The 11,624-nt window shown below is 46.3% G+C and overlaps 1 protein-coding gene across 3 annotated transcripts in view; it reads left to right on the top strand.

The window, feature by feature from the left end:
* Positions 1 to 7,746, top strand: part of PARP3 (poly(ADP-ribose) polymerase family member 3) — a 44,556-nt gene extending 36,810 nt beyond the window's left edge. For all 3 annotated transcript variants that reach the window (XM_068253013.1, XM_068253012.1, XM_068253014.1), the window contains exons 10-11: positions 1,101 to 1,247; positions 4,943 to 7,746. In XM_068253013.1, coding sequence (XP_068109114.1) covers positions 1,101 to 1,247; positions 4,943 to 5,112 — 317 coding nt within the window. In that variant the 3' untranslated portion in view covers positions 5,113 to 7,746. The remainder of the gene's footprint in view (positions 1 to 1,100; positions 1,248 to 4,942) is intronic.
* Positions 7,747 to 11,624: the final 3,878 nt, after the last annotated feature.

An 11,624-nucleotide genomic window follows, 5' to 3' on the forward strand; every position in this document is an offset into this window, starting at 1 on the left:
GATGTTGTTGCTTAACTTCCCTGGCGGTATTATTATTTCTGGATTTTAGGGTCTAACAGCGGTGCAATTTTTTGCACGCTTTCAGACCCTAAAACCGGAAAGAAAATCATACCGCATAGACATCTGCAGCAGCTCAGCGTTTTCTCACCTCCCAGAGATTCAGTGCTGCAGTTCTCCCTTCGTCCTCCAGGTGGCACTGTAACCCTGTAGTGAGATAGTATCTGTCCTCAAGTCATGATGACAAACAGCGATCTCACCAGTGGGATGCAGAGCTTCCAAGGACCAGCGAATGGCTGGAGAGTCGGGGGCTTTGAGTTGAAACACCCGCTGCACGCTATACTCTGTATACTCTGCACAGACCTCCTGGCAGCTACCAAGAATCGGGCTCGGGGTTACCGCTCTTAGCTGCGGTTTTCCGCCCAGAAGGCTGACTCAAGGTTACCGCTAGGGAGGTTAAAACCAGGGAGATTCACCAACTCTTATGTAGAGCCACTCCTACATGGATAGAGGGTGGTGGATTCAACTGGCCTTCAGCAAAACTTGTGCAATTTATTGCCTGTTCAATGGCACGTACAATACACATGACCGTCTTTATGAGTATTGTACTGGGCAATGGAACAGGCAATACATTGCAAAATGTTCTTCCTATGTAGGTATATTTTTGAACTAGTACAGTTCCTCAAGGGGGTTCTCAAGGTTTTGTTTATTTTCAAAAGCACTCTTTGAAAGGCAGTGGCACGGTCTAACTGCCAGAATAGTGTGTGCACAAGTAGGGAGGCTGACCAGCTTCTTAGTATAGCTCCTGGCCAGTAAGTGCTTTTGAAACCCATAATGGAAACCTTGAAATTCCATCATGAGAAGGGACTAGTCGAAATGTGTTCATAAGAGATTCCGAACAACCACATACACACTGCAATTACTCTGGGACAAGTGTATGTATTTTTGCATACAGTATGTGCTTTATATGTTACTATTTTTTGCCATAGTGCCCGTGGAGTCATAGAAAGTGTACGGTGGGGTTTGGAGGTGTGAGAACCATAGATAGATAGAGTTGTGGACATTGTCACAATAGTGATCTGACTATTTTTTCTCCCTCACAGTCGGCTGCACCTCAAAGAGTCTGGGGATCATGTTCCTTAATGAGGTGGCGCTGGGGAAAGAGTATCACATCAAGCAAGATGACAGCTCGCTGAGAAGTGCACCAAAGGGCTATGACAGTGTTGTGGCCCGCGGTCACACTGAGCCAGGTTAGCACTATGCTTACATCATATTGTCTGTATTCATAATGTACAAAGCTGACAAGGTGCATGTGAAGATACAGTCTGATAAAAGCACGGCTGTGGAGTCAGAGAGGAGTCAGGGCAATTTTTTGGTACATGGAGTCAGAGTTGGTGGTTTCACAAACTGAGGAGTCAGAGGATTTTTGTACCGACTCCACAGCCCTGGCTAAAAGTCCATAAATGTATTATCTTCACCATTCCATTGCAAGATGGTAATTGGCATTGGGCACAACACAGAGGTCAGTACCGGTAGGGGGTGAGCGTTCTGATGTGTACCACTGCTCCGAATCCTTCGGAACAGAACTCAAAATAAACTGATGTACACCTTGAAAGGAGGAGTTGAAGTGGATCTGAGATGAACTTTTACTCATTGCATAATTGTGTTCCTTTCCTTTTGTTTATAGGGCATTTCTCAAGCCAAATACTTTTTTGTTTTAATACTAAATAGTAGTATTTAATAGTAATTCCCTATAAACTAAACTAGCCACGCTCACAGGTTTTCAGAGAGCCAAGGCACTTTAGACAGTAGCAAGGGCTCATGGGAGCTCAGTCTGGGCAGGAGGAGGGGAAGTTATTACTAGCCAGAGATTTCAGAGGCAGAGGGGAGGATTAGGTTTTTTTTGCTCAAGATGCAATAAGCCTGCCTCTGTGTAATGTTAACAAACAACATAGCTGCTGTCATTGTATCACAGAAAGAAATAATCATATTCTATTGAAGCTGTTTGCAGCTACATTATCTTAACTTTAGATAAGATATATGGACAAGTTACTTGTTATAGTTAGTTTTTCATCTCGGATCCGCTTTAAGTCAACCTTGTCGTCACCTCTGTGCGCTGCTCTCCAGGTTACATTACAGCTCTCCTGCTACTTCCTTTTTCACAAGTGTGAATCGCAGCTGCATGGACCAAGACGGACGTGGTACTCCAGTGGAAACGGGGCCTAATACCAACTCCGCCTTATGAAACATACACCTGTCTATTAGCACTAACACTATAAACTCTCCACCCCCCCGCCACCACAGAATACCCCTATCTATATGCATAACACTAGGCAACTGCCTAGATTTGCCTTGTGGATGATCTGGCTCTGAAAATATTCCCCTCCCTAAGTGTAACCCTACCTACATGCCTAACACTAACCCCCCCCCCCCCCCTTCCCTCAGCAAATGCCTTCCAAAGTGCTTATTCCTAACCACCTCTCCCTCACTTTTTACCTCTATCTTGCCTTATCCTCTAACACTAACCCTCCTAACTGTACCAATCTCTATCCAGAGCCGAGCTATATAGAATCCAAGACCAGCTGCATTAAGTCAATATCTGGAACTCTGGAATTTAGTAGCTGAGCCTTGGTGCTGCATTGCAGGTATCTGAAAATTGATTACATAGTAGCCAGGGATGCTCTCACGAGCAATAATGAGTGTTTAAGCACTTGAATTCATGATTTAAGTGAGCTTTAATAAGCTCAGGTGTGCAGCAGGGAGTGAAGGGGTTATTTACCCACAAGTGTGCGTCCTTCCTGCGCTCCAAATAGCTTGCACGCGTCCTATTGGTCGCTTTGCAAGCCTTACCACCACGCACTTCTGGCTTGAAAGAGGAAGTGCATGCAGTGAGGCTTGCAACGGGACCAATAGGACGCGTGCAAGCTATTTGGAGCGCAGGGAGGACATGCACTTGTGGGTAAATAACCCCTTCACTCTCTGCCGCACACCTGAGCTAATTAAAGCTCATTTAAATCACGAATTTGAGTGCTTAAAGGAATTGTCAGGCAAAAAAAAAAAAAAAAAAAAAAGTGTTTCACTTACCTGGGGCATCTCCATGCAGCCATCCTGTGCCCTCTTAGTCACTCACTGCTGCTCCAGTCCCCTGCCACCAGCTAGTTTCGTTTTTGCCGACCTTGGGGTCTGCGGGCCGCATTGCGTACATTTTTACGCATTCCTGCTGATACAAGATCATTAACACATACGTTTTTACACATTACTGGTCCAACGCGTAAATTTTTACGCGTTGGACCAGTAATGCGTAAGAATGTATGTGTTAAAGTTTCTGCACCCGCGGAAATGCGTAAAAATGTACGTAATGCGGCCCGCCGACCAAAAACAAAACTAGCTGGTGGCAGGGGACTGGAGCAGCAGTGAGTGACTAAGAGGGCACAGGATGGCTGCATGGGGCTGGTAGAAGCCCCAGGTAAGTGAGACTCGTTTTTTGTTTTTGCCTGAAAATTCCTTTAAGCACTCGTTATTACTTATGAGAGCATCCCTGATAGTAGCTGAGCCTTGGTGGGGCACTGCATATCTGCTTTATTTCCCGAGTCCAGCGCCCATATCATGCACCCTAGAAAACCAAGCACGATGCTTGTGATATGAACTGCTGCAAGCATAGGGAGCTCTTTTCCAGCTCTCCATAGAACAGAACAAGCTGCTCATCAAATGCTCTAACAGCATGTTTGTGCAGGTGAAGGCTGTCTGAATCGATCCCTTCTGACAGCCATTAACCCTTTTCAATTCTATGTCAGACTATGTCCAACGTTGGTATTTTCCATCGTAAGTCTAATGTTGGACATAGTCCGACGCAGGAAAAATGGCTGCCACTGGGTGGCACTATTGCCAGATAAAACCTAGCACAGCATCAGCCCCTATAGATCAGTGTCAGAATAAGGCTTGTCACCTGGCCTCTGCTCTGCCGTGTAATTTAAATATTATTTGAGCTTGTCACTAGGGGCAGTATTGCTGAATCTTGCCATTGCCTGAGCTAGTCCAACACTTTGATTCCTTCTGGCACCACACTGCACCTAGTAATTACGTGGCACCGTCCCCTCCCCTTTATGCTCCCTGGTATCCACTGGCACAGTAGTAGGTTTGGGAGAAGCACACCATGCCGTATAGGGTTGGGTGCATAGCCCGGATGCAAAGCCACATCAGTGTAGTACAACAAAAGTCCAAGGTTGGCTAGCACACCAAAAGCAATTTCAAGGATGTTTATTCCTTCTTACATGTGTCAACACGACATGACAATTGTTTCGTGGCCACGGAGGGTCCCCTTCATCAGATTAGTGCAGACAGACAATTGCTTTTGGTGTGCTAGCCAACCTTGGACTTTTGGTATCCACTGGCGGGGATCAACTGACGCCGGATACATGCGCTTGCCGGTTGCTTGAGCTGGAATTTGTGCAAAAGCACAAATTTCCCCCCCCCCCCTTCATAAAATACTGATCGAATATCCAGTTGGCATCTTCTAGCCATCCTGCAGCTCCCAGCGGCTTTTCGGCATCCTCCATGTATGGTTCCTGGGGTGTCAGAAAATATTTTATGCCTTGCAATACCTTATTCCCCCCCCCCCCCCCCCCCAAAAAAAAAAAAAAAAACTAAAGCACAATCCCTGTTGTCCCCACAGGAATGCCGGTTAGTTGAGACTTCTGGTTGCTTGAGTTCTGGATAATGGGGACTTTGCTGTGCATTAATGAGTTTAAACCTGCTTTTGTAGGACCAAGGGCAGGGAAACTCTTTGAGGGGTTTGGGATTATCCCCAGGAGATAGAAGAGGCTAATTGTTGACTGTTCTTCAGGCTCCACCCATAATTGGAATATCGCTTTTTGGTGGATTGGTTCTTTGGATGACAAGCTTCCAATACCTATCCTCACATATGCATTGTACTGTATGATTGCAGATCCCAAGAAGGATTACAAGCTCACCTTGGATGGACGGAAAATCGTTGTGCCGCAGGGGCCGCCAGTAAAGGTGTCTGAATTCAGCGATTCCTATTTCTCTCAGAGTGAATACCTGGTCTACAAGGAGAGCCAGGCTCGTATGCGCTATCTGCTGCTGCTGCAGTTCTAGAAGCCGCCTCCCACCGTGCAGATCATGTGCTCTTTAAGCTTTACTACAAATATTTCCTTACCGGCCTGACGCATGGTCATGTGACAAGAGCCACAGAAGAGCAGTCTGGAGAAGGAGCTCAAAGAGGATTTCACTCCAGGCTTGGCAGAAGCGAGTGGAAGAAGGGCCAGTTACAGTTACCTTAGTGGCTTAGCTTCAGCTCTGCAGTTTCTCTCCCTACTGCTTTGCTCTCAATCCCAGTGTACAGTAGTTGCAATTTCTGAGTCGCTGGCTGTGCAGCATGTTTATAATTTAGTATGTATAGGGATTTACCAGCTACTGCCATGCTACCGGAACTCTACAGAGCAGCAGTTGAATGTGGCGAAACAGAGATTAAAAAAAAAGTGGGACCAAATTTCAGAGTAGAAGATATTTGTTTTAGAAGTTGAAAGGTCTGTCTCTGCCTTTCCATTAACCTTCTGCCAAGCCAGAGAACTGACACACCCTGAGTTTTCATTCAACTGTGCATTCTTGTTTATGGACATTCTGCAGACCAATCAGATTTAAAGTGAACCTAAACTGAGAAGGAGATGGATTTTTACTTTTAAAATAATACCAGTTTCCTGACTCTCCTGCTGATCATGTGTCTCTAATACTTTTAGCATCAGCCCCTGAACTAGCATGCAGATCAGGTGCTCTGACTGAAGTCAGACTGGATTAGCTGTATGCTTGTTTAAGGTGTATGATTCAGCCATTACTCCAGCCAGAGATCAGCAGGACTGCCAGGCAACTGGTATTGTTTAAAGGAAACCTAAACTAAGAGGGATATGGATGTTTCCTTTTAAAGTAGTTGGTGACATCCTGTTGCTGTAAGATAATTGATAATTGCCTTCTGATTAGTTACAATCGTTCACATTGCATCGAAAGATTGCATCTAGTGAAAAATCGTACCGTTAATGGGCACCTTAAGATATTAAAACCGCTCCTCTGTGTTTACATGTTAAAGGGGTTGGTTTAAGAACTGACACGGATTGTGACATATAAATGCACTACACTAATTATCAATATAAGAAGTTATGTGAATATGTTTTACTGTTAGGTGAAATCTAGACTCCACTCTTACTGCTGGCTTGACATCTTTCAAATCTGAATCAAAGCAGACAAAAATGGTTCTCCAGAATCTGATGGAGGCAGGAGAGTTAAAGTACAACTGAAGTAAGAGGTATGTGGAGGCTGCCATATTTATTTCCTTTAAAGCAATACCAATTGCCTGGCAGCCCTACTGATCATCTGCCTCTAATACTTTTAGCCATAGACCCTGAACAAGTATGCAGCAAATCAGGTGTTTCTGACAGTATTGTCAGATCTGACAAGATTTGTTGCAGGCTTGTTTCTGGTGTGATTCAGACACTACTGCAGCCAAATAGACCATCAGGGCTGTCAGGCAACTGGTGTTGCTTAAAGAGAGTCTGAAGCGAGAATAAATGTCGCTTCAGACCTCATAGATAGCAGGGGCATGTGTGCCCCTGCTAAAACGCCGCTATCCCGCGGCTTAACGGGGGTGCCTTCACCCCCAAATCCCCTCCGTAATGCGGGGGAGCGCTTCCGCATTGGAGCAGGGCTAACCGCCGCAGCCCTGCCCCACGCGCGTCTGTCAGACGCGTATCTCCGCCTCTCCCCCGCCCCTCTCAGTCTTCCTTCACTGAGAGGGGCGGGGGAGAGGCGGCGATGCGCGTCTGATAGACGCGCTGAGAGGCAGGGCTGCAGCCGTTAGCCCTGCCTCCAGAAAGTCAAAATCTGCGACCAAGAAGACGACCAAGGTGGGTGGGTTTGGGGGTGAAGGGACCCCCGTTTAGCCGCGGGATAGCAGCGTTTTAGCAGGGGCACACATGCCCCTGCTAACTATGAGCTCTGAAGCGAGATTTATTCTTGCTTCAGAGTCTCTTTTTAAAAGGAAATAAATATGGCAGCCACCATATCCCTCTCACTTCAGTTGTCCTTTAAAGAAGAATTCTGAGGGAGGGGTCAGACTTGAGAAAAACTGCAATGTGTTGCCGCATAGCAAAAATGCATGTAATGATTCTGCATAGCCTGCACTACTTTCTCGCACAATGCATGCATGGCCAGTGTAAAAAGCATGTTAAAATGAACCACAAAACTCGTAATTGTGCGACAAAACACTTTTGGGGAATCTTCTACGATTCCCGCAGCTGCAAGTGTGACCCTAGAGAATCCCACATACACACACTTTTAAACATAAAGCCTGCAGATAGGTTATATATGTATATCCTGATGACATCATCAAACCTTACTGCACTATTCTAGCAAAATGACTATTGGGAGCGGTTGATGCAGCATCTGACACCAAATACTGACTTGTTCAGCAATGACTAACAAGGAAAGCTACAATACTGTGTAATTTTTTTTTTCTGCACACTGTATGAGATAGGGTGCTTCTGAGTCAGGTCTGCACAGTTGTGGCAGTTGCCACTGTAAGGTGCATCCCCTACTGCTTTATATATAGAGGGTGAAAAAGAAGTCTGTCATCTCCATTTGCATCTGAAGAATTACGGTACCTTGGCAAGGACTGGTCCTCTTTAAAGGGAACTTGAAGTGAGAGGGATATGGAGGCTGACATGTTTTTTGCCTTTTAAAGTGAACCTGAAATAGGTTTAAAAAAAAAAAAAAAGTTTCTCTGCTAGCCCCCTGCAGCCGTCCTGTGCCTGCGTTGTCTTGGAATGATCCTTGCAAGTCGATGGCCCCTGCGTTGTGCTGGCTGCGTGTTTTTTCTAGTTTGCACTCCAATTTCCGGGAGCATCTTGCGCAGGTGCAGTACGAGAAAATCTCTACTGGAGCACAAACAAGAAGGCGCGCGGCCAGGGCTGCGCAGGTGCAGTGCCCATCGATTGCCAGAATCAAAACTAAGCCGCGGCAGGGTACCGGAGGATCGTTGAAGACCAGCGAGGGTACAGGGCGGCTGTAGGGGGCTGGCAGGAGCCCCAGGTAAGTGTTTTTTAAAAAAAACATTTCAGGTTCACTTTAAATAATGCACATTGCGCGGCTGTCCTACTAATCCTGTGTCACTTTAAAGGAATACTGTAGGGGGGTTGGGAGAAAATGAGTTTAACTTACCCGGGGCTTCGAATGGTCCCACGCAGCCACCCACCGATACTCCGGCACCGCCTCCGGTTCACTTCTGGAATTTCAGACTTTAAAGGGATACTGTAGGGGGGTTGGGGGAAAATGAGTTGAAGTTACCCGGGGCTTCTAATGGTCCCCCACAGACATCCTGTGCCCACACAGCCACTCACTGATGCTCTGGCCCCGCCTCCAGTTCACTTCTGGAATTTCAGGCTTTAAAGTCTGAAAACCACTGCACCTGCGTTGCCGAGTCCTCGCTTCCCATGATGTCACCAGGAGCGCACGGCGCAGGCACAGACCATACTGGGCCTGCGCAGTACGCTGAAATTCCAGAAGTGAACCAGAGGCGGGGCCAGAACATTGGAGAGTGGCTGTGTGGGCACAGGATGTCTGCGGGGGACCATTAGAAGCCCCGGGTAAGTTCAACTCATTTTCCCCTGACCCCCCTACAGTGTCCTTTTAAAGGGACTCCGAGCAGTGGAAACTGTGGAAAGATGCATATCATTTTAAAGCTCTTTCTCCTCTTTCCAATGATATATAAACCGTCGCCCTACGCCTTTGAGTTTTTGCTATTTTCGCGATTGAAATTGCCGTGGCCGCGATTTCAATCGAGAAAACTAAAAGGCGTAGGGCGACAATTTAGGTGTTGTCAGAAAGAGAGCTTTAAAATGATATCCATCTTTCCATAGTTACATTGTATTACACAGGGCGACTTTTTCCTAAAGTCAGCAGCTCCATTCATCTTAGCTGCATGCTTGTTTCAGGTGTGCGATTTAGACCCTACTGATCAGAAAGACCAGTAGGGCTGCCAGGCAACTGGTATTGCTTAAAAGGAAATAATCGTGGCAGCTTCCATAGGTCTCACACCTCGGGTTCCTTTAAAGGTCTTTGGCTAAAAATAGTATAATATTTTTGGCCATGTATGCATATAATTCTCTGATATAATGCTTGGCTTTAGAAGACCGTTATACTATACAGTATAGATGTATATCTAATATACACACACTCACTTTATCTAACCTGTTATACTCCATTGATGGATATCTTCAGATTTGATTGGATGTTGCCTATGAGTGACTGCAGCAGAGTGAATAGATTGTAAGCTCTTATGAGGCAGGTTGTAATTTCAACACTTTATACAGAATTCCTGTGATATGTTTGCACTATAAATGTTTATATGAAGATTTGAAGTGTACAGAGTTATGTAAACATACTGTGCATAGAATAAAGAGTTTATTGTTAGATGGTCCATCAATCTCTATCTACCACCCAGTGTTCATTCCTGAAATGATGGTCTGCACCATCGCACAATACGTACCCATCATTAACCACTTAAGGACCATAGGCTTCCCCAACCAGCAACTCAGAGCTCTGCAGCTTTAAGGCCTTGCTGCAGAGCTGAACAACGCAGCACACTAATGAATTATTCCATCCCCCCCCCCCCCCTCCATTTCTGCCTACAAACAGAGATTTCTGTTGGTGGGCTTGTGGGCTCTGATTACAGCTGTGGGCATTTTTTTTTTTACATTTATTATCATTTATTTTAAAATAAATTTGTATTTTTTTTGTTTAACCCCTCCCTCCCCCTGCCAGCCAATCCCAGCGATCAGCTCGCATAGACATCAGCCTATGAGAGCCGATCGCTCTCTGAGCCTCTCCAGGGGGGCAGCAGAGTGACACGCTGTCCCCAGTACAGCGCTGCCGTAGATCGCAGCGCTGTGCAATGTAAATAGACGTCGTCTAACAGTCTCCTAGTGGCGATCGCTGCTGGGAGACTGAAGATTGAGCAGAGCTCCGTCATTCAAGCGGAGATGCGCGCGCATCGGCACATTCGATCCCCTGCAAACCCCACCCCAGGACTTGACTCCAATTGGCATTAGGCGTTCCTGAGGCTGTCACCTTGCGACCGCCAATTGGTGTTAAGCAGTCGCAAGGAGGTTAATGTGTACCAGTCATCCAGGGATGTCTATGGGCCAGTTAGGGTGCCACAAGGTTTGAGGACACCACATTGGTGGCAGAGTCCTTATATCTGCTGCAGGGGCATAATTACAAATCAGGAGGCTCCCCCAATGTTCACATCCTTTCCCTTGCCAAACCCTTGTGACTCTCACAACCCTGAGTCCCATCTTGCAAGGGTCATAAAACAAGCGTGACCATCATAATCTCCACAACCATAACAAGTGCAGCCACAAAAACACCTAGTCTGAAGCATAGGCCCCTTTATCAGAGGGTGTGACATAGTAGTTGCCCCCCCCCCCACACACACACACACACAGCTCTGGGGCTGCTCCCCTGTAGTTACACCCCTGCTGCTGCACCTGCCACCACCATTCATCCTCTAATGCAGGGATGCAAGGTGTAGCAGGGAAGTACTCTGGATTGGGTTTATTTACTCTCTCTTATGCCAGATCCTCTGTGACAGCTCAGCTCTATAATCAGCCCTCCCACTGGAGTTCAATGGCTGATGTTACTTGGAGAGCACTGGGAGGAGACCACATGTGACAGGTGAACTGCCACAGAAAAAAGGTCAGTATGCCCCACTAATTGACTGTGAGTTCCCTAATGACCTTTGCTTGGGAAGGAGGCATAATGGCTGCCCTTGTTCTGGAAGGAATTAACAAATAGCAGCACTTCTTATAGAAGGGGCATAATTTCTGCATTTGCTGTATTATAGAAGGGCCATGGTGGCAGCACTTGTTATAGGAGGAACATGGTACTACTTTACTACCTTTTATGGGAAGTTCATAATTACTGCCTTTGTTATGAGTGACATGATGGCTTCACTTGTTGTCAGAGGGTCATAATTATAGCCTTTGTTATAGAAGGGACATGGTTCCAGCACTTGCTATAGGAGGGGGCATAATGCTAGTACTTGTAATTGAATTGTCATAATGATTGCCTTGGTTATAGTCAGAAGGGACATGGTTGCAGCACTTGCTATTGGAGGGACATAGTACTTGTTATTAGAGGGTCATAATGACTGCATTTTTTTTATAGAAGGGGCTTGGTGGCAGCACTTAAAGAACGGACAGAATGCTAGTACAGAGGGCCATAATTACTGCCTTTGTGAGGGACACAGTGGCAGCACTTATAATTGGAGGGACATAATGGCTGTACGTGTATAAGGGGGAACATGCGGGTAGCAGTGGTCCAAGGTGGAGAATAACTAGAGATACTTCACCCAGAGTATGCAGGGGGATGGAATGGGCGGGAGGCAGCAGCAGAGGAACAGGGCTGTGGAGTCGTAGCAATTTTGGGTACCTGGTGTTGGTGATTTCATAAACTGTGGAGTCAGTCGGATGATTTTTGTACTAACTCCACAGCCCTGCAGGGGGCTTCGGGCGTTTGTCTTTGGCCACCGTAGAGTGTATGAGTATCACACAGACATAGGG

The sequence above is a fragment of the Hyperolius riggenbachi genome, chromosome 9 (assembly GCF_040937935.1).
Source record: "Hyperolius riggenbachi isolate aHypRig1 chromosome 9, aHypRig1.pri, whole genome shotgun sequence".
Lineage (NCBI taxonomy): Eukaryota > Metazoa > Chordata > Amphibia > Anura > Hyperoliidae > Hyperolius > Hyperolius riggenbachi.